At 42.9% G+C, this 24,243-nt stretch overlaps 2 protein-coding genes across 3 annotated transcripts in view; both read right to left on the bottom strand.

Moving 5' to 3' along the window:
• The window catches only part of LOC144818510 (prostaglandin reductase 1-like), a 413,003-nt gene that overhangs the window by 107,152 nt on the left and 281,608 nt on the right, over nucleotides 1–24,243 (bottom strand). For both annotated transcript variants that reach the window (XM_078675996.1, XM_078675997.1), the window contains one exon: nucleotides 18,818–18,973. In XM_078675996.1, the coding sequence (XP_078532122.1) occupies nucleotides 18,818–18,973 (156 nt within the window). The remainder of the gene's footprint in view (nucleotides 1–18,817; nucleotides 18,974–24,243) is intronic.
• The window catches only part of LOC144818511 (prostaglandin reductase 1-like), a 1,303,604-nt gene that overhangs the window by 997,793 nt on the left and 281,568 nt on the right, over nucleotides 1–24,243 (bottom strand). The window lies entirely within an intron of this gene.

Below are 24,243 nucleotides of genomic sequence, written 5' to 3'. Positions count from 1 at the left end.
GTCTGGGGCAGGTTTCTTGCGCTTTAGAGGAATTGTAAATGACTCCAAAGGCTTTGATGTAATCTTCCTCTTGTAAAGCGTAAGCTTCCCGGTGTCGGCATCGATGAAATGCTCCGACCGTTCATCTAATAGAGGTTGTCGATGGCCTAAACTCCCAGCCGGGTGAGTTGGCTTCGACACTTCAGAGTCCTTGGGCACCGACCGTGGTGCAAAGGCCTTCGGCGCCACCTTCGGCGGCAACGTGTAGAGGATCGGCATCGAAGTCTTTTTCGGTGAGACAGCCGGCTTCGGTGCGGAAGGTGTGTTCGGTTCCGATGCTGAAGCCTTGTCCTTAATTCGCCTGAGGGAGTCCGAGACCTGCTTCGTAAAGGAAGCGGATGGTTTCGTCGACCCGACCGATGTCCTCGGTCCGCCCCCAGGGGAAGACCCGAGCGTCGATGACTTCTGTTTGTCTGTTCGAGGCTCAGGAGCATCCTTGACCGGTGCGCTTCGATCCTTGTCCACGGCCGCAGACGTCGACGCCGACGGCTTCGGATCGGCAGCCTTGACTTTTTGTGTCGGGACCACAGACTTTGGCTCGGCGCCCTTGGCCGACTTCGACTCGACAGGCCTCTTGCTTTTCGGCTCGACAGACTTGTCTGACGTAGGCTCGACAGCCTTCTTGGATTTCGGCTCGACCGCCTTGCTTTGCACCGGCTCAACGGCCTTTTTCAAACTTTGCTCCTTGACCACTTTCAGAGCCTTTGCCTGGTCGTCAGCTTTCTTTGGCTTCGAGGCCTCCGAAGACGCTGGCGTCGATGTTGGAGCAGACGTCTTCGGTTTCGATGGCGCCTCGGCCATCTTTGTTTTCGTCGACACCGATGGTTTCAGTTTCGGTTTCGATTTTGATAATGGCGGCTCCGCTGAGGTGTCCGTAGCCGGGCCAGAAGGCGGGGCCGTGGATCTTGGTGTAAGGTCTTGGGTAAGGCCATGTGGCGATCCCTCGACCTGAGCCTTTGTAAGTGTACGAACGGGGCATAGCTCTTCCTCCGAGCTATCTTCCATGGCCCCATATGCTTCGTCGTCGTCCCCTACCTCGTCGACGACTTCCTCTAGGTCTTGGCCTTCGACGTCCGCTTCGTAGTCGGACTCGACTACCCCCGATGGAGGTGAAATCTGCAGTTGAAGCTCTTGCTCGTCTGCTTCCGCATCGTCGAAGATGTCCACCGGTGCCGGAGCCGATCGCTGGGACTCGAGGCGCGCCACGCGCCGAAGCTTGATCGTTTTCTTCGATCTAAACCTGGAACAGGCCATACAGTTGGCCTCGTCGTGGTCCGGCGACAGGCACTTGTTGCACACTGGATGGACGTCAATGTGTGGGTACTTGGAACCACACACTGGACAGTTCTTGAACGGACTCCGTTCCATGCCGTCGAAGTCTTGCTGCGTCGACTGGGCCTCGATCACCGAAGAGTCAAACGACCCCCCGGATATCCGACTCAACGAGTTGGAATATAGTCGGGCACCGAACGCAAACAATACCGACGGTTCGAAGAAGGCCTTTTGGCCTTGAAAAAGTTCTATAACGATTCCGAACAGGAGTATCGAAATCACATCCGAACCCAATGGCGGAAAAAAACAATCTGGGGATGGAGTCGATGCTCATGCGCACTGTAGTCCAGGGGAGGAGCCACCTATCTCGTGATACTTCGAAGACTCTTCCAGGACAACAATGTGCAATCATCCGGACCCAACACTAGGCGGCGATCTATGCTATAGATATGAATTCAGCAGCCCACATGCCTCGAACATACCGTTAGGCACCCAATTCACACACATATGTGTAAAATCCACGCAGTCCAACTCATCTAGGCAAAGGTGTCTACAATATAATTCAGTTGCTCTATTTAAAGAACAATATGTCCAGGCATGGTGGCTCTGGAGTCCCATTTCCAATGATTAGATAGTATTTCATATCAAGAGCCACTAGGCATACCTCCATTTGTGTGTTCCTCCTTATAACACCAACGTACACTGAGGAACTGGGCTTGAAAGGTGGGTAAACTGGTAGATAGTTCCATCAGTCATGCAGTGAAACATCAATGTTTATTTGGTCGACTTAAGTTTTACACACACTTTTGAGCTTTTCTACTGGAGAGTCTGCCTGTATATGTTAACTATGTACATTTGTTTTTTAATTGGGTTGTCATTGTGTTTACTCTATTAGGTTTGGCGAGATATAATTTGGTTCCATGGGGTTAGGCATGATTTCTAAATCAACTGGATTATGAGTCTTAAAGATCTGGCACTATAGTAAACAAAAACACAAATTGCAGTCACAAGATGCATTTATTGCAGGTGCACATATTACTTCCATTAACTCAAAAGGCTGTCTTTATTCACCCTGCTTATAGATGATCCACAAAGAATGCCAGCGCTCATCTGCCTTTGCTCAATACATTCAATAACAATATTAACTACTTATCCTTTTTTGCACTCATAACCATTTGCTTTAAAATGCTGTACTAGTATAACATTTAGCATGTGATGACCCTGTCTACCAGTGCAATGTATATATGTGTGTGTCAATATAATGATATGTACTTAGGTGTTACTAAATGTTGTTGATATTTGATTCAACATAATAAATGTATTTTACAGCCCTAAAGAGGTTCTGAATGTTGGAATAAAACCTTTCTGTTTCAGGATTCGTCCATCCTTCCACTAGATAACACTCATGAGGGCCCTGTATGAACTTGCCTTTACATCAGTATAGCTCAATATAGACAGCAATACTCATCATACTTAGTTTAGCTTTTAGTTCAGGTTTCTGTTCCACATCATTGATGCATTGTGGTCTTTGTAGTTCCTCTTTCAACAGACCCTTTCTAGATCACATGCTAGTGGTGGTTTCCTGTTCACTAAATTTGTTCCTGACTGCTACTGTTATTCTGACCCCTTCATATTTGCATTCTTGAACCTTCTCTATGTGTGTGCCAATCCATACTCTGTTCCAGGCTTTACTATTACCTTGTGTCTCTTGATTCTCCCGGTCTTCCCTTCTCCACGTATGAGTTCAGATTTTCCTTCATTGGTGGTTCCCTGATTGCCTGCACCTGGTCAAGTCCTTGCACCTGTCCTTCTCCCTGCACCTGTGCTCCTCCCCTGAGCCTCCAGCTATTTCAGCCCTGTGAGTGCAGATTGCAGCGATTTGCAACTGACTTGTGTTCAGTCTCATTGTGCTGTTGTGTTACTGCTACTGGTATTACAGGCTACTCCTTTGATTCTGTATCCTTTTTTTACCTGTACCCATTTTCCTGCTTTTGACTATCTGTAGTATCTGTTTCTGACCTTGTATTCCTGCATCTCTGTTCCTATGTTATCCTTCGTTCATAGGCACTTCTATGCACTCTTTTTGATCTGCCTTGTATGTTATATGTAGACTCCTTACCTCATGCTCTGTGTTCCTGTTTGTCTGCATAGTTCTGTATTGCCCTTTTTGAGTGCAGATCTTTCCTAGCCTTTTTTTCAGAATTTCAGTTCAGTTCCTGACCCTGATTCCAGTCCTGCCTTTGCCTGGGCCCAGTTTATGTTTTGGTGTTCTTGTTCTGTTCCCTGTTGTTCTGTGTTGTAGGGATGGGCGGAATTTGCGTAGTCGCACTATGCAAAATGGTAAAAAATCTCCGGGAGCACGTAGAGTTCCCCGAACATGCGGAATTGCTTGTTCCGCCCGTTCACGATGCTTTTTTCCTGTTCGCGAATGCTGTGTGCATGCTCGGGGGGAAATATCTTGCAAACACGCATTTTGAAAGCGCAAACAAGCAAAAAATTCCACAAAGACGCGGATTGCGGAATTTTTGGCAATTCTGCGCTCTCCGCAGAACGCGAAATTACCCAAATTCCACAAATTCCGCGAGCGGAACGGAATTTACCGCCCAGGCCTAATTATTATTCTGATTTTCATTGCTTCGAAGGGTGCTAGTTAGATTCCAAGGCTTGTGCCTTTGACACAGAAGACCAACCAGCACTCCTTCTTCATAGGTGCTGCCTGGTGTCTTCCAGAACTCTGTGAAATTAATCTGCTCCTTGCTTTGTTTAAGGTCTTTTCACCTTACAGAAAGATCATTTCCGAGGAGCAGACAAACTATAATTTATGATAGGTTGTTCATCGTTTCCCTGCTTTACCTTCCTGTTGTTAGTAATTGTGTTTTCCTGCAGACTTCTAGTTCCCTGTTCACTGCCTGTTCTAACCTGCTTCAGACTTCAGCTTCGGTCCTACTTCTCTTCCAAGCCTTCAGGTACTCTCTTGTTTATATTACACTTCAGTTATTCAGTCTTGTCCCAGTCTCACCTAGCTAATCCCCTGACAGATCACCCGGCTAGTAACCCTGACAGTTGGCTGCGCTGAGCTGTTTTGTTTTATTTCAAGAAATAAAGAATCATACCATAAAATAATCACATACTGGAATTAAAAATATTGTGTTTATTTTTATATTATTAATTTAGTCATTGCTGACAGTCCAGTGTACTCAAAATGTTGACTCATTGGTTTGAGTGCATCCTTGCTGCATGTACTTGTTATTATGTTGGTCATGATCTACTGGTAATGACTGTTTGTGCTTCATTTTCAGGCACAAATGGACAGCATGGGGAGAGGCTCATTCATGACCACAGTAATTTTAGGTTACCCTCACCTTATGACCTTGCTTCGGGCCCCCAGCCCTCCTTATGCTCACGGCTCCCGACCTACTTGCTCAAACTGCCCATCCATGTTGACAGTGACTGGTTCACCAACCTTGTGCTAAACTAGGACAATTTGATCAAACCTGGCAAGGATAGGCGACAATCCGTCTCCTACCACCCAATTTCCTTCCTCAATGTAGATATCAAGCTCTTTACTGGTATACTAGTGGCACACCTACGCCCTCTCTTACCAGGACTTATTAGCCCAGATCAAGCAGGCTTTATACAGAATCGTCACTGCAGCGACAACTCAAAACACATCCTATACCTAATAGATACAGCCCAACGCTCTGATAGGGAGCAGATGCTCATGACCATCGATGCTGAGAAGGCGTTTGATCAGGCCCATTGGCTTACTTACCACCACACTTTAACATTTTAGACTTGGGCGGTCAATTGCAATTGTGAGTTCTTGGTACCATGGCCACCCCACCGCGAATGTTCATGTAAATGGATGAACTTCTGCACCATTCCCCATCTGTAGAGGCAAACGCCATGGGTGTCCTCTATCACCCCTGCTATTTGCGCTCTATATGGAGCCCTTTACCCAGTGGATGCAAGACAATATTGCTATAAAAGGGATCCTATTTGGTAGGGAAGAACACACCATAAGTCCCTACTTGGATGACGTATTGGTAGCCTTGGAGGAGCCAGGCACATCACTGGTGGCTTTTCTTGGGGAACTTGAGGCCTTCAGACAAGTGGCAAGGTTCCGAGTAAACATTTACAAATCTTTGGCTATGAAATTCTCCCCATCGTTGACCTCCAAGACAAAACTAATGGGTAGCTACTCTATACAATGGATGTCTACCTCCATCCCTTACTTAGGTATTCAATTGGCCCACACAACTAAGGTGACTGCTCCCTTTAACTATAAAGCCCTATAGGAGCAGATTAAGGCTGATCTATCTAGGTGGAGACCATATCGTCTTTCTTGGCTTGGCCGAGTCGCTGCATTGAAAATGTCAATATTGCCTAAGATTCTGTTTCTTTTTCAGGCTTTACTGGTTTAACCACCCATACAAACTGTTCAAGCTTTGCAACAAGATATACACTGCTTTGTATGGGCTGATGGTCGCTCCTGAATGCGAAAAGAGCAGATCTATAGACCCCCGGGTGAGGATTGGTTGGGTGTCCCTAATCTCATGCAGTATTATCAAGCTACGCAGCTCCAATTCCTGCAGGAATGGTCATGGAGGAGTCTGAGAAGCACTTGCTTTTCATGGACAGAGCAGCTGCGGGACAACTGTTGTGGAGAATCCCCTTCTTGCACAGGCGAGCCAGAAAGAGAAGCCTCTATTCGTCGCCGCTCAATAAATCAACCCTAGACGTCTGGGATAGAGTAAGCATAGGGAAAGGCTTAACATAATTCTCATCCTCACTGACACCAATTGTGGGTAATGTGGAATTTACCTCTGGGCTAAACCAGATAAAATTACATCACTGGCAACGAGAAGGCTGCTGATCTGTAAGCCACCTCTTCGATGAAGAAGGCCCCTTGTGCTTTGCTCAGCTCTGTACAGACTTGGCGCTCCCCAAGCCTGAACAATTACATTGCCTCCAAATTCACCATTGGATGATGCAGCTTTCAGTTCACTTCAGAGGGCAGCGGCCACTTACGGTATTTGAAAAATGGCTGGTGACAAAGGCGTTAGACAAGTGCCTAATTACCAAGTTATATGGCCTTCTGCGTCCCCCCCCCCCTGATTAAATCAACCGCCCAGAGACACTGGGAGGTGGAGCTGGGTCTCTCTTTGACACGAAAGGAGTGGGATGATATATACTACCGGGCACAGCATACTGCCCGCAACACAGCACGTAAAGAAAGCGCCACCAAAATAGTTATGTACTGGTACCTCACACCAGTATACCTACATAGAGGCAATCTCGGGCACTGTGGATTTCCCGGGACTTTTCTCCCCCTACTTTGGGAATGCCCGTTACTGGACACAACTGCAAAACGACATAGACAAATACGTCCACACCCAGCTACCCTAATTTCCGGCCTACACAGTTCTGAGACGGTCTAATGCTCTGACATTTCCCCTCAAATCATGCCAAGGATTGCAGATCGCATTGGCTCTAGGGGTGGCTTTCCAGAACATCAGCCCAGCTCCCTACAAAATTAGGCTGTCTTCATCGCCTATGGTCTATAGTGGGGATGGAGAGATTGACTCTGACTCTTACAGCACAAGGTACCTCTTATGTCAAACTTTGGCAACGTTTCACCACCTTACTTTTCACTGAATTCTGTGACTGAACATGTCCTAAATATCTTCGCCTCCTTCGCATAACAGACACTGAAACAAACACTGACCACCCTTGTGAGAGCAATCCCTAGATAGACCAGTCAGGACAGAATAGGCCCTCATACATCGCGGTTTCAGGGATTAGGGAGGGGGAGTTAAGGTTTTTTGTGTTTTCATGCCTTTGCCAAGAAGATTGAGTGATACACACTCTCAACAATGCTTTTGTAGAAACCTAATAAAGAGATCTGAACCATAAACTAGGACCATTTGGACTATACTCCTCTTCTCTGGCAATTTCTCTATATTCCTAATGATGACCATTTATACAAATACAGTTGAAAAGTCATTGACCTTTGCCCCGAAGAGCTGCTTCTCTTTGTGAACAAATCCAGTTTAATTTATATAATGGAAAACAAATTTCCTAAAATTTACTTATTGCAATCATGTGAGGGTATCTGTGTTTTTGTACTATTACTGCGTGTACAACATCTGAGCATCCTCACGCCCCCTTTTGGATCGTTTTTATGAAAATTGAGTCTTTGTCCTTTTTGTTTCAAGTATTATATAACTGTGTGATACAATGAAGTATATCTGTTATCTTACTTATTGTTAGATGTTAAAATGTTTTATTCACCTCTTTAATACAATGTTAATTGCATGATAAGATTGTTCTGAATTTTTACGCAGGAACGCTTGTTGTTCGATTATAACATCCCAGTTATCCCATCAGAGCTTCACTGTTTCTTAACCGTACCTACCATTAAGCTGTGTAATCTAGTCAGCTATTGTTCAGGGGATATATTGGTCTCACTATCACTACTGTCAGACTTAGTTGTATTATTAGTCTCACATGAAATATGTGCATATTTATTGTTTGGCAGGCTTGATTTGTTTAAGATTTTAATGATAATTGTTTATAGTATATTTGGTAATCATGGTGCTATTTGTTTTAGTGGTATTTTCCATTTGCATTGCAGGAATGATACCGTGCTCGAACTATTATTTTTCCTTCCAAGAGTATTTATTAAGATTGTGGTATATTTTTGTCGTTATTTGGTCTTGTGCTAAGCCTTATATAAAAATCCTTATTTTTATAATACTACTGTGTCGTGTCCATTTGTAGTGTATTCACTTTATTACTGTATGTGGTCATAAATGCTTAACGCACTGCCTCTGAGATAAGCCTGTCTGCTTTGCCAAGCTACCAAGGGGGTGAGCAGGGGTTATTTAAGTGTGTGATCCCCTTGCCGTGACTAGAAAAGGTGTGTCCCTATTTGTCAGAAGTGTATACCTCTGCCAACTAGAGACAGCCGCTTCTAACATATTTCACTTAACATTTGCCCCTGTGATGAAAGGTGATCCTGAAATGCATTGAGGCTAGTGAGAAATTGGGTTGTGGGTTGACTGGAGTATTAGTCCTGGTCAAGCACCAGCCACAATCCTAAGCAGGGTGAACACCTGAGGAAAAGGTTGGTGAAGATAGAAATTCTTCATTACCTCTATCTTCTACAGAGCAGCTGTGATACATTGGGTTATTGGTTGAGGTGGGGTGTAAACCCTTTTGAAGCAACAATCACATTCCTTGTCAAGGTGAACCACAAAAGTAATTAAATTAACCTTTGCTTAACCCTGAGTAGCTTGGCACAAAAAGCATTCAGGCTTAACTTAGAGGCAAATTGTAAAGTATTTATGCTGCACATGAACAGTAATAAAGTGAAAAAACAATACAAGAAAAATCCAACACTAATTCAAAAAATTAGAGTAAATTTTAATACATTATTTGACACCAAAACAACAAAAATGCAATTAATATAGCTAGAGTTATGAATTTTTAAAGTTTTATTTAACAACTGGCACCTCATGTATGCAATATAATTTGGAAAATTGGTTTTGCGAATCCTTGTTAACTTGAGGCCCATGGGAAGCTGCAGGTACCAAAGAGTTTAAGGTAGGAAAGTTCCAACTTTTGAAAAGTGGTATTTTCAAAATTGCAACTTAACCCTTTCGTTGCGGCGGCAATTCCGCCGCAGCGCTAAGGGACGGGGGGGCCGCGCGGCGCTCCAACGCTGGTGACGGAACCGCTCCGTCACGCCCCTCGGGTGGACTGTGCTTGTGACGGAGCGGTTCCGTCACGGCCCCGCCCCCTCAATAGAAAGCGCCGTGCAGGTGCAAAATCAGCGCCGAGCAGGCGCGGCGAGCGGGCCGTGACGGAACCGCTCCGTCACCAGCACAGCCCACCCGAGGGGCGTGACGGAGCGGTTCCGCCACCAGCGCGGGAGGGGTTAAAATCCAACTTTACCATTAAAAAGGATTTTTCATTACAAATTCACAAGCACCAAATATGAAATGCTTACCTGTTCCTAATCAAAAGTTAGCACTTAATAAATGTAATAAAGCAACCCAATATTCTATAGGAAAAGTAGGCGTCACAGTAGTGAAAAACAAATTTTGGGGTTTTTCGCTAGCAGGACATGACTAACTTAAAGCATATGTCCAACCTTTTACAATGCACTCTACCATATGGGCTCAGTAGGACCTACCTTACCTGTTTGCAGTAAAATAGGTTTTAATGCTTGCCAAGTCAAATTGGCAGTTTAAAACTGTATTTAGGCTGCAATGGGAGGCATGGGGTGTGTTTTTAGAGACAATTTAAGTGGGTTTCACAATAAGTCCTGCAGGCTCCCTGGTAGCAATTAATTTAAAGGATTTGGGCATATGGTATACCACTCAACAAAGGACGTATAAGTAAAGAAATATGCCTATCAGGTGTGAGCCAATTTTACCATGTTTACAGGAGAGAGCACATGCACTTTAGCACTGGTTATCAGTGGTAAAGTGCACAGAGTCTTTGAGCCAACAAAAGTGAATTAAGTAAAAAATAGGAGGGGTGAAGGCAAAAAGTTTGGGGGTGACCCTGCAGAGAGCGTCAAGTCCAACAAGGCTTGTACAGTATCATTGATGAATAAATGAAGATGCAACCGATATAATAAATACATGAATTAAGAACCCTTTGAAATAAAGTATTCTTTTAAATATATTTGCATCAAGCTGATTATTTATATGTAAAGCAAATATTTAATCAGGTCAAATGAGGATGCTCTGGCCACAGCCTAGGATTAGGGCATTCTTTATTCTTGCTCTGGGGCTGAAAGTAGCTTTCCGTGGCAGCACGCAATGAAACAGTTTGATTCAATTCATGAACCACGTCAGGCTACAATCCGGTGGTATTACTACTTATTTAAATTTGAGGCCAATTTTCATTTCCAATAGGAGGCCAGTTATGTCTGCTCGGCGTTTGAAAATCCACTAACTATGGCAAGCCAGACTAATAAAGACAGCTATTTTTAGGGCCTACTTACCCATGGCGAGCTGACAACAGGTGTTCTGCTTGCTCACAAAGTGAAGGAGCAATAAAGATGCCTTTACATTTTGTTATCTTGTCACATTTGCTCAGCTTTCAGAGACAGAGGTCAAAAGTCAGTTTGTCTTCCTATATTTACTTTTTTCTGTGACTGAAGTTAGAGGATTTTGTAAAGGGAACTGTGTTACAATTGCACTGTGCAAAGCATGTGACATGAAAGGTTGTAACATTTTCAGGCTTTTTGTCTAACACAACGCTGAAATATTTTAATAAGTAGACTGTCCAAGCATTCCAAATATATTTCACTATTTATGAAGACACAATTTTGTAATTCTGTGGTGAAAAAGATTTTTATAGGATCAAAACAAATCAGAACACTTTACTTGGTGATGTGCAAATGTTAAACCCATGCTGAAACCCAATTTCCAAATATTATTAATGTGCTCTATAGTTTTATCAGTTAAACTACAGGTTAGTGGGGATGTTTTGTGGCCCTTTCAATGGAAAATGTGCTCTCTGTAAAAAATGAGAGTGCACTACCACATCATGATTTAGTAATATATTTATAAAAAGCGAGTTTTTACACATGAATAGGGAAATCATGTATACCCTATATGTGGGCTCGATTTATAGAGCAACTGTTTAGTCTGGTAAATAAAAATCATTTTTATGTATAGCAAAAATAGTTAACTTGCATATTTAAAGGAGCTCTCTTATGTGATAATGAAGAAAAAGACAACAAAATATTTGCCTAGGATCACAAAATTTGAGACCAGTTCACAGGTCAAGTACATTACAGTTAGGTTGAGTAGATTAATCAAGTTAATAGACCTGCTGCTCTAGTAAAATTTTAATGATTTTTCGAGCCCAGCTATTGATTCAAGAGATGGTACTAGAGTCAGAGGGAGGTGCAAGTGGTGCAAAGGGACCCAGTGACACATAGGGTAAGGGGGCTCTCATGGATGTCAGCTCAGGGGCAGACTCCTCCAAGTCAAGGGGGGACTTGTATGACCCTCACCAGGCCAGCCCCGTGGTGGTGGTTGAGACTTACATCTCCTCATCCAATCGGCACAGACTGCCAAGCCCAGGAAGCCTCTAGGATTTTTCGCCTCCTGAGAAACCAGGATAACTCCTTCTCAGGCCTTGCCATATGGTCCACCAATGCTGAACTTCTCATGTTTTGTCCTATACCACCCCCCCTAATTTTGTTTGACACTTCCATACTACAAGCCCTTAGGTGTCTGTGAAGCCGTTTGTGGCTGGAAAATGATTACCAGGTGGACTTTTAGTTTTACCAAATATCTCCCATCATGTTTCCTGTAAACATCAGTTCCCTCCCCAATGTCAGGAATGGACTTTTTTATATTGAAACAAATGACCATAAAACTGTTTAAAATATAACAAGATGGATGGGTTGCCCTCATATTGTAAGTCTTGACATGTGCATTGAATATTATGCTTTAATCGGGTATGGGTACATTGTTTGACTTGATGGCTTTTTTTTCAGATGCTCTTGTCCTTTTATGTGGCACTTTTAAAGGTGAGGAGTGGAACTCCTTGTGAAAGTGTCATGTCATTGCCTGTTATTTCTAGACTGACTTAAATATTTTTGTCGCAAAACACTGATAGTGATGTCACCATCATAATTTCTCCATACCAATTAACCTGTGACCTTCAAAAGGATGTAATAATCACACCAGCCAGGGAGAGGTGGGTTGTGTATTTGGCAACAAAATAATCTGAATTGGATAGATATTAGTAAGTGGAGCCCTGCAGTGCATGGCGGGTATCACATCATGACAATGGTTCACAGCTACAAAGTGAAAGTTGTATTTTTATTGCGTTTCTTACTTGTCAAAGTTTCCTGGTGTTATGTACATTGCTGCAAATATATTAGGTGGACAAGTGTAGGGGTAAAGATACATTATATTTATATTTGTGTTCTGGAGATGGCTCCATTGGAGAAGTAAATCATTAATTTCAAGAAGTATTAGAACCAACTTCTGCAAGAACTACGAAAAATTACAAGCTATAATGTCTTCAGGAAACAGCTGAAAGTATATCTGTTCTAGTAACTTGGCTGGAATTATCCACATGTCTTCTCCAAAGGTGTACTGCCTAGATAGCGCCGTCATGCCCCAGGGTGATTTGAGCGCTCTATAAACTTTAACATAACATAACATAACAAGGGTGTTATATCTAGCTATGTTATAGATACATTATTAGATTTTACCATTAAGGTTTGTGGCTTATCACCCTACAGGGGCTGTATGGTGACATATGTCACAGGGATATATAATCATGTGTGTGGAAATCGATGAGCCTTTTCATTAGTATGCATTATATTTTTGATACATGTTTTAGGTAGTTTTGTGAAAAACGGACTCATTGTCATTTTCCTTTATGATGTGTGAGTGAGCTTATCTTTGCTTGTCAGCTGTCAATTGGTCCACAACCTGTGAAGGCTGCTTTCCTGAGACTTGCAGCAGCAGTAACATCTTGTTCCTGTTTACTGTGCCATGGGTGTGGGATGAGTGTACCTATTTGTAGCTTTCTTTTTCTTCCTTGCAGATGTGGAGTAGTTTCCAGCGTGGATGAGCTGGTGGACAAAGGGCAGGTATGGTGACAGCGAGGAGGTTTTTGCTCTTCTATCTGCCAATTTGTCTGCACAAAAAATGTCGATGGCGGAGTTAGACTGGGAAGAAGATAGCAAAAGGAACACGAGGATTCATTTGACAATGTTGTAGAGTCTTAATACGGCAGATGGTAAGTTATGGCGAAGGACAGAACATCTGCAGTTTTGTGACAGTTTGTCCGCACCTGCCAAATTCTAAACAAGGCGCTTACTTTTAGCTATTTTTCTTGGATATATGCTTGCAAAGAGTTGTACTAATGAGACATTTTATACGCTCAACATAGAAATAACACTTTTATGCATCCACATTTCTGCCAATCTACATCTTCCTACAAAGTCAACCTTATGCATAAACTGTAAAACCTGAACCACGTGTGATAAAACAATTTACAGCAATCTAGATGGTTTTTGTTACAACTGGGGATCTAGTTTTACTTCTTGCTTAAAAGTAATGTTAAATTTCAGTCAGTCAAATCACTGTATTCGATCCTTAGAGAGTAAGCTCATAACAGCACATACAAAATAAATACCAGTCGTCATAAAAATTAAAAGAGACATATTTAAAAACCATCCAATATGTACAGAATACAATTACATTTCAGTCTTAATTAATAAATAGTCTTCTAGTCTTCCAGGCAAGACATACAAAAGAAGCAACACTGTGACAAATATGGGGGTCAATAATTGGTCCCTCTAAATAAGAAATTACTGAGTGTTTTAGCCTGCTGTCTTTCTCATGTAATCTGGTTGAGGAATCGTGTTTTAATCTCCTTTTTGGTGATAAAGAAGCAGTTGCTTGGGGTTTCAAAAATATGTGCTAAGTCTAACCTAATTAGGGTCTTCTTGATATACGTGATCCAAGGGATCCTATGCAATTGTTCCAGAGCAAGACAGTCTGCAATGAACTTCTGGGTAAGTTTATTGGATTCTCGTCTCCAAACTGAGTGCTGAAGAAGGATCGGAGTGAACCTCACCAGGTTACATACAAAAGGGACATTCAGTTCGGAATGAACAATAACGTTTGAACAACTTATAGGGAGGCCTACTAGTTTTTCCAGAATGTGTTTTCAATGGTCTGGAGTGCTGAGGCGTCAGAATGACCCCAGATAGGTAGCGACTGAGATGGATTTGGCCATGTATACTTTTTTACCATATCTAGAGGCTTCACACCCAGCTTTTTAATGAAGGAGAGAAGGGCATTGATGCTTTTTTCTAACATTAGGCCCTTGATTCTTATCATATGGGACCAATTTAATGAACTATCGTAAGTCACTCCTAAATATTAGAAAGTGTCTATCTGGGATACCTTCCTGCCTTTGATGTAAAAAGTTGGGGCCTTCTTATCCTTGTGACCAGTTATTAAAACAAAGGACTGCACCTCATTGGTTCTAAGATCCAAATTATGCATATTTTTGACATATATGTTTATCAATTTCTGAAGTGCTAGGCCAGTATGGGCAATGAGGACAGCATCGTCCGCATAGAGGAGGATCGGGGCGCGCACCTAGTTCATCTTTGGTACATCTGGGGTAGCTTCTAGCAGGGGGCCTTCCACCCCATTGATATAAATAGAAAATAAAAATGGGGCCAGGACACAACCCTGTCAAACTCCCCTATTTATTGGGAACCACCTAGTGCACTCTCCCTGCCTCCCATAGCGGACACAGCAGGAAGCTGAAGAGTATAGCTGCCTAATAAAAGTAATGATTGCCTCCTCAATGCCCATCTCCTTCATTATCCTCCATAAATACTGGTGAGCAATGCATTAAAATGCTGCGAACAAGTCCATAAATGCCAAGTTTAGCTTACCTTGTTTGGCTTGGGTTCTAAAACCGTATTGACCTTGAATGAAAACATTATCGTTATCAGCCCACTCTTGAAATCTATTCAATAGGACTCTTCTCATGAGTTTGGCGGTGCTGTCCAAAAGAGAAATTGACCTGTAGTTTTTTAGCTCAGATTTTTCACCCTTTTTATATATAGGGATTAAAATAGATATTGACCAGGAATCCGACAGGCCCACAATGGCAACTTCGCAAAGAATGTTTGTCAGTACCGGTCCCCATAGATCCGCTTGATCTAAGAAGAAGAAATTTATCAGGATACTGTCTGGTTGTGCAGCTTCATTGGCAGAGCACTGCAAAAGAGCTTCCCTAACGTCTATGTGATTTAATGGAGGGTGGGCTTTATGGGTAGCGTGTTATCTTTCTGCAGTAAAATCCATCCCTTTCCAAAAGGGTCAAAGATGTTGGAAAAGTGAGTGACCCAAGATTCTTCGTCCACCTGAGAATCTAGATTTGTTATGTTATGTTATGTTATGCACTTTTATTAGGCGCACAGCTGCTCCAGCGAAGGAGCGTCCTGGCGCCGCGACAAGGTAGCAGCACAACACAACAAATAAAAACAGTAGTGGAAGTGGACTAAGGGAACAGGAAAGTTTTCACAGCTCGGCGGAAGGAGAGCAAGTCCCTAGAGGCACGAATCGCCGGGGGGAGAGAGTTCCACAACATAGCAGCGCGGACTTGAAAAGAACGTCCGCCGGCTCTGCTGCGCTTAACACGGGGGACAACCGCGAGTTCCAAATCAGCGGATCTTAAAGCTCGAGCAGGGGTGTAATGAACCAGAAGCTTGGATAGGATCCTGGCCGGGGATCCCTTAAGTATTTTGTAGGCGACACAGAGGACCTTAAATTGGATCCGCTGAGCCACCGGTAGCCAATGCAACGATCGCAGGGTGCTAGAGGTAGGACAAGATCTAGGTAGTCCTACTACCGGTCTATAGATGCTTTGAGGAAGGGGGCATTTATTACCATTCAGAAATCTCTGGATCTATATGTAATAGCAGACCAATGTAGTCATACCCAAGCTTCCTCCTTTATCCTTTTCAGGCTGTTGTTCCTGGCCTCCTTGCACAAGCGACGCAGGAGCTTGACTTGTTCTATATCCCTAGAGGCAGCCCTGAGTGCCATGTGTAGATCTGAACAGGTCCTGGTACAATCCTAGTCAAACCATCTGGGTACTACAGGATTGGTGATACACTTTTTTTAGTTTAATTACTTTTCACCTCTAAGATCAACCCGAAAGGCACTAATTACCTTAGACAGATCATTATCCGATCTAAAAAGGTCTTGATTTCCTTATTTCTGTTTGTGACCACCATGGGAATAATTGTTTCCTTGTTACTTAATGTCCATTTATGAATAATCCCATTTTTTCCATTTTATGATAGGCATTACATGTCTCGTCTGGTTGGTATTAATACCCTCCCATGCCATTTGGCAGGAGATAGGGGCGTGGTTGCTATAAATAAGAACTATTATTTAAACATCAGAAATTGATTTCTTAATACAGTCTGAGACTATCAGATAGTCAATAGTTGATACCCAGCTTGTGTTACCAAAAGTATTTTGAAGCAAGTCTGTGTTTGTGTCAGTAGGGTTCCCTATCCCATAAATCTATTCAGTGAGTCTCCATGGGTGTTATGCACCAAGTGGGTAATTGCCTCACCTTCCTCGTTAATTAAACCACAAACTGCTGTGTTTAAAAAGCAGCAGCTGTGTGCATTAAAATCGCCTAACCATAGGATTCGGGATATCTCCTTAAGGGTGGGAAAAAGTTAGTTAATTTTTCCTTCTAGTAGATCAACTACATTTTTCATTTCTCCCGCAAAGTTCGTATTATAATAGTTGATTACAAACACAGTGTTGCCTCCTGGACCTTTTAAATGTAGCAGGTTATAGTAAAGGGAATCAAGGGTGTTTTTAAACAGTGTCAGAACCCTTGCGCGGCTTGAAATTGGCAGAAGTGCAGGGGTATAAAAGGACTGATAACCATCCATATGAATGGGGCCTGTTTCCCCTGTTTCCTGTAAACCTATTAAGTCGAAAAGGGTTATGGTATTTAACCATTACTCGTCAGGCATTTGCAACCCAATCCAGCAATATTTTAGGTAATTAATTTAATATGGTCATTTATTTCAGTTGTGTGAGAGAGATGGTCTGGGCCTACCATATCCTGGGAGAGCACGGAATCCATGATCCTCCCACTCATCCTCTGCAGTGTCAATCACAGTCTTCTATGTCTGTTAATGCACTAAATCGGTTGTGGGTTGGTAGGGGGTTATTAAATTTCCTCAGGGAGAAAGGAGGGATCTCTGAGTGAGGGAGAGTGGGGAGAACCGCATTACCGAAAATGGGCCCTAATGGTTTGTAAAAAAAGCCTAATGGTAGCGCAAACATCTGTGTGTCTGGTGATGGCCTATTCGGGAGTAGTCTTAGCAGTTGTTGGGCTGTAAAGTTTGATTTAAAATTTACTACCACACAATACCCCCTGATGGTTTTCTCAGAGTTCCCCACCCAACCTACCCTTCTCGTCATTATAAGTCTCGAAAAAATTTCCCTGAATGATTAATAATCCAATTACATGCTTTAGACATCAGTTGTTCAGTGGATTGCTTTTGGTTCCCCTTTAGCTCAGAGACATTTGCCAGGATATTCACATAGGGGCAAACTGCCGGAGGGAGGGTTAATCTCGTGTACGGTCCCAGTTGACTCTTTTGTGCAGCTAAAAGTCCTCCTCCTGGCCATGCCTTGGGGATCATGGAGTCCGGGCCACCGTCATTTGTTGCCCTTGGTGCGTGGGAATTGTTGGAGGTAAATTGATGCGGAAGACAATTTGGTATCTGAGGTGTCGGATGGGGTGAGCATGTCGGGTCCTACTCCCCCGCGTGAGGAGTGTGCCTCAAAGAATGGCATTTACTCCAGTCACCTCCACCGCCCTTCTGTGTATTAATAGGTCTTCTTGGGGGTCTCAAGGTACGGCATGAAGGTTAAGTATTGAAACTGTGGGGGCCTGATCAGTCAAATTACCCCGTACAATCCCACCCCATGTTGCAGTAAGTAGAGCTAAATGTGACTCAATGTTAGAGAGTCTCTCCAGGAGGAGTTGCAACAAGATAGTGATTGACTGTTCTAGTTTTAAAATAATGCCTGAGACAAGGTGAAAATACCATCAGTATCTCCAGATGGGGGCTGAGTAGACTTGGTCAGTGTGCCGCCTCTTTTTTTCTTCTTGGTGGGGGGCTCTGCCGAGGGGGGTGAAATACTGGGCAATACAGAGTTCAACAAAATGTTGTACTTTGAGTGGGTAACTAATTTACTGGCAATGGGATCTGAGGGATTTGAGGGGTCTTTCACTACCGCAGGTTGGGGTTCCACAGTTAAATGCTAATTGCTGGGAACTAAATCCCCAGTGGGGAGCCTGCGCTCAGTTTGTATTTCCTTATCCAGTGCATACGAAGCCCTTAGAAGGAAAGAGTCCAAGGTGCAGATAGACTCATCTCCATGTGTTGTGGGGTTAGCTGCCGTTTCCCCATCTGCGAGGGATGCTCTGGTTTTTCCTGGGGTGCTGAAACTCCCACGTTAGAGGGGTGGCCGAGCCCGGCCTCCTCTGGGCGTGGATGGTACGGCGTTGCACTCTTAAGCGCGTGAATACAGGTGCATGGGCTGTTGGGAATGGAAGTCCCCAGCGGTGCCTCGGGTGTCTGCACGACTTTCCCCACAGCAACCAGGAGCATTGGCGGTTAAATATCATACACACGAAGACTAGAAGTCAGCCTGCTAGCTCGTCAACCAACAATACCATATTGTAAAAGTCATGGTGATATATCGTATAATTAATCTATATCGATCTATCCATCTATCTATATACATATCTGTCTACTGATCGACTAACAGACAGACAGGTATATAGATTGATAGATTGATAAATAGATACATAGATAGATGATTAGGTCACATGGCTAGCTATTATATGTCACATTGGCTTTTGCTTCTTCATTGTGTGAACTTACGTTATCAAAATAGCAATCATAGCCACCTGGTGAGGCCTTCTTCAGAGCTTCTTCCAGGGAAGGAGCTGTTTTATAGTTGAAAGCTTCATCAAAGCCAATTTCCTTCAAATAGGCAACCTTGTCATCCGATCCAGCGCAACCAACAACCTTGCAGCCCTTAGAGGAAAAGAAGCAATGGACATAATTAAAGTAACTTGAATGGGCATTGACACCTCCATACCGTGTAAACTACTTGTAGAGCATTGGCAGTTTTAAGACATACAGAAAATATAAAGATGACCTTTTTGCTTCAACATCTTTATTCACATTCAGTAAATGTCATTAACGGTATAAATAAATGGAAGAACAGGGTGGGACTACATTGACATACATTTACTTTTTAAGTTCTGCTTTCCATCCAGATCAAAATTACCATTTATAGTGATGGGAATATTCCCAATCTTTTCTTAGGCCAAAAGATATGGGCGAGATTGCATAACCTGCCTGGGTGTTGTTAATATGCATAGGTGCTACTTAGCACAATAATACATACCCTGAGGTGTGCTTTCAATCTTTATCCTTTTAGATGGTCAGTGCTGTTTTGCATCATCGAGAATAAATGTTTGTATTTTGTATATTTAGACAAAAAAAAAACATTCATGTTTACTGCTGCAAAATAAATGATGTCATAAATTTCACCAGCATAGTATTTTGTTCCATTTCCTTTTGCTGTAGAGAATTTTGTTTTAAAGCAGCATAACCGAAAAGTGACTTATCTGTAATCCTAGTTCTCTAGCATAAGTATTTTCTCAGAATTCATAAATGATAGGATGGTTTTGTGTACTTACTTGTATGATGCCCAGAAGACTTTCATCAACACTTTTTTTAATCTGAGATGCGCAGAAAAAAATCGGAAAATATGCCTTTATGATGCACCGTTAAATTTAAGGTCAATCTTGGCATTAGACAGGCTGTGTCTTTGCGCCTCTCCTTTTATTAATGCCATCGATGATGAACTTAAAATGGTCAAATGTGATGCACCACAAGTGGAGGGCCTCGAAGTACCGGTACTGCTATACGCTGATGATGCGGTACTTCTCTCTTAATTCAAAAGCAGGCAATTGGTCAAAGAATTGTATTGAAAAGAGTAAGCAGTTCCTGAATGAAGGAGGCATTGCAGAGGGAGAAGGCTAGGAGGGTTGATACCCTAATCCTATGGTGGAGACAGGGTGTCTCCCAATTTGGGAAAAAGGGACCTCACACACCCAGGCTGGGTGTCATGCTCCCCAGAGGACAGGGTAGGTCCTGGACGTATCAGCAACTACTGAACTGATGATAAAAAAATATAGCTTCGTTCCTCTGCCATTGACTCAAAGGAGCAAGTCATTCGCCCAAATTGGGTTGGTCTACATAAATTAAGGTACCTCACTGTTACGTTTTATTTGTTGGGTCCACAATACGATACTATCAGTGATCTAACCATAGTGTAGATAGAACATAGAGAATTGGTCCTGAAGACATGCCACCAGATCATTTTGACACACCAGCCAAGAAACATGTCGACTGCAAATCCATAGCCACTATCGGACATTATTCCTGAAGTGGCCATCACTATCTGCTTTTAACTTGAACCAGTGGGCTCACCTGATTAAAACTGTTTCTCTAGTGCACCATTGGCAACCCTTTTTTAATACCCTCTCCCACACTTTCAACGCACATTTGCACACATCTACACCTCTCGTCCCTTTACCACTCCTGCATCAAACGGAGAGGGAAAAAAAGATCTCTGGTAAAGAGGCCCTCATAGGGTGCTTGTCAGGCATTGCAGTGCCGGCATGTATGATGAAGCATAACACCCAGCCTGGGTGTGTGAGGGCCCTATTTTCCAAATTGAGAGACACCCTGTCTCCACCATAGGCTCTGGGTACCAACCCCCCCTAGCCTCCTCCATCTGCACTGCCTCCTTCATTCAGGAAGTGCATACACTATTCACTACAATTGTCTCGCCTGGGCACAAATGCCCTCAGTCCATCTAAATGCCCTCAGTCCCTCTCATCTTGTTGATATAAATTGGCCAAAGAAGTCACAAAGTACAAGGTCTCAAAAAATATGGGTTTTTTTCCGTTCTTTAAACCGAAAAGGGAATGAAAAAATCAGCCTTTGACAATAGCTGTGAACAGAGAGCTAAACTGAGACCTCAGGTTTACGAATTCCTGAGACTGCGTCTTCCCTCTCTTCGGTCATCTAATTTGCTTTTTAAAGTAAAGCAAAGAAAGGATCTGACATAACAAAAATTGCCCTTCTGTGCTATTGGTCCTCTGGGAGGCAGGTGGGATGCCACTATCTTCAGATAGAGTACCAATGACAGAGAAATAGTAATAAAAATGAACTTTTCCTTCTCTCTGAGGGGATTCTCTTTCATATCCATAAACAGTAGACTACAGAGGATAATAAGATTCTGGCTCAGTCACAATATGGGTTCAGGAAAGGGCGAGGGACCCTGGAACAATGCATTAACTTAGATCTTTTAATAGGGAAATATACACGAGCAAAGCAAGGATCCCTCTACCTTTGCTTTGCAGATCTAAGTAGTGCATTCGACCTAGTAGACCACGGCCTATTATGGCCGATTTTATTGGGTCTAGGTGCCCCAGAGCCAATTATTTTCTTTTTGGCTAGACTATATACCAAATTATCTGCCCGTGTGCTCTATGGACAAGCCGGAGAATGCACAGCTAAATTTAAGGTCAATCTTGGCATTAGACAAGGCTGTGTCCTTGCGCCTCTCCTTTTTACCCTTTTTATTAATGCCATCGATGCTGAACTTAAAATGGTCAAATGTGATGCACCACAAGTGGAGGGCCTCGAAGTACCGGTACTGCTATACGCTGATGACGCTGTACTTCTCTCTAGGATACATCTAGGCCTCCAAAGACTTATGGACAAGTTCTCTAATTTTATCAACGGCAGAAAGCTGCAGATCAATAAAACTAAAACTTATGTAATGATCTGTGGAAATAGAGCAGGAAAAACAAAATCCTTTTATTTAGACCACCATAAAATCTCACTAGTAGAGAAGTTCTGTTACCTGGGCATAACCTTTAGCGGTAACGGAATGTGGACACAGGAGGTGACTAATGTTAGGGCTAAAATGGCCAAAAGTGCGCTCGGGGTTTTTACATTTGCGGCTAAACTCGGGGATCGCCTTATTCGTGATATGCTACATATATATCAATCTAGATGTGTGTCGATAGCGCTCTATGGAACCAGGTTCTGGGGTTACTGTCACCATGCAGATCTACAAATTGAGGAAACCAGGTTTTTGAAAAAATTACTCTGTTTACCTATGTCGGCCTCCACCGAACTCATTCATACCGAAGTGGGGGCGGAACACTTGACAGATTTAATTGGGCTAAGACCCCTGATGGCCTGGAGATCTATATGGTTGAAGGATGAAACCATTTTCAATAGAAGCATTATTAATGATTGCCTCCGCTTGGACAAATGCTTACAGATCCCATGGCTCAAATATGTAGTAACAACATTTAAGGTCATATTTAATATAAATATTATGGATGATCTCAGTAGGGCTACTGACATATCGAAGTGTGAAATTAAACATATTTATTTGAGGAAGAAAGCTTTTGACCGTAAACGTACAAGAGGGCAGTTAATAAACCTCTAAGTTCTATACTTCACATGTGGATACCGTTGGTTTTCAACAATATCTAACCACGGTTACTAGAACATCACACCGGTTTGTACTCACCAGAATGAGATTAAGTATTGTACACTACCGGGTGGCATTCCCATGTATTAAAAAGTATCCCACGGTCCCATGTCCCTGTGACGGAATAACAAAACAATGCACTATGCACTTTCTCCTCATTTGTGCTTTATATTTACACCTTCGTATTGCTTTTTTAAAACCACTTTTTAAAAAGTACGGCATTTCATCTGTAAATACTGCTATGAATCTCCTGTTTTTATTATATGAGCCGGATATTTGTTTTTTTACTGCAACCTACATCCTAAAATCAATTGCCCTTAGGAAGAGTATGCTATTTTAAAATTTTGTCGCCCTGACTGCTGCTATTTTCTTAAAATGTACTGTATATTTCTTAAATGTTTTGTGCTTTTATGATTGTTCTTTATAATCGAATAAAGCTTACTGAACTGAACTGAACTGACTACAGAATCAAGCAATACTACCCAGCCTCAGAGGTGGGAGCCAAAAGCACAGAAGGGTATAAGCAGCTACAATTATGAGGAGAAGCCTGGCTCACACGTTTATCCTTCCTGAAGTCCCAGTCAACACAGTAGTGGCCCAAATGAGGCATGGCCTATCTAATGATAAGACATTAATGCCTATGATCAGAAAAAATGCTGAAGCGTTTCTCAAAAGCTCCTAGCTGTGAGGTATTTGTATTATATTTAAGTAATGAGTTTGAAAAGCCTGGTATCTACAACCTCAATTGGTTGTAGATACCAAGGGCTCTATTATAAACTTGGGCGGATCGCCACCACCCGTATGGCGGTGGGGATCCGCCTTCCATTATTCACCGCCCGCCTCCCATTTCCCCCCGCCATATTAGGATGGCGGGCAGGATCCCGGTGGACGGAAAGACTGTCCGCCGGTCAAACAGGAGACCGGGTGGAAAAGTATATTGTGGCAGTGTCTGTAAGACAACGCCATCCATATCAGGATGCAGGCAGTGATGTGCCTTTCCATGGCAGCGTTGCTGCCATGGAAAGGCATGCTGAGTCTGCATGCTGTTGTGGGCCCCCAGGGTGTTGGGGGGTGGGGTGCACATGGGCGGTACCTACGGTACCCCCTGCATTAGCATGCACAATGCGGCAGGCATCGCGCTGTGCCTGCCACGTTGTGCATGCAAATGCACAAATGCCTTTTTAACATTGCGGCGGGTGCTGCTGAAAGCACTGTCTGCCGCAATGTTAAAAATGCGGGATGTGCCTGCCAGTGTGGCGGGCGCATCCTAATTGTGTATGCGGAAGCGCCGCACACATATCGGGTGGTCCCATTTCCCGATGCGATGGCAGCGGGACATCATAATAGACCCCTAAGAGTGTTGAAACTAGCATACACAAAAGGACAAAACAAGTAGGTCTGTCCTTGGGAGGCTTGTGTAATAGTTATTTTTTTTAAACAAGTTTTTAATTTCAAGTATATTCCACAAAAATAGGAAGAGGAAAAAAAATATGCCACCACCTAAATATGGCCACCATATGCTTGTAGTAAAAAATTAAAATTTTATTTAATTTAATACAGCAATGTGGCTGTTTTACTAGTGATTTTTTTAAATAGCACGCATTCTAGCTGCTCTATTGTGTTTTATAGTATTATTGTTTGTGAGTGAGACAAGAATAAATCACAACCTAACCAAGCACTCAAATCACAGGAAGGTACAATGTTACAATATCACCAA

This window comes from Lissotriton helveticus, chromosome 2_1, assembly GCF_964261635.1.
Source record: "Lissotriton helveticus chromosome 2_1, aLisHel1.1, whole genome shotgun sequence".
Lineage (NCBI taxonomy): Eukaryota > Metazoa > Chordata > Amphibia > Caudata > Salamandridae > Lissotriton > Lissotriton helveticus.
Note: the sequence above shows the minus strand (reverse complement) of the source record. Positions and strands in the feature narration are given on the sequence as shown.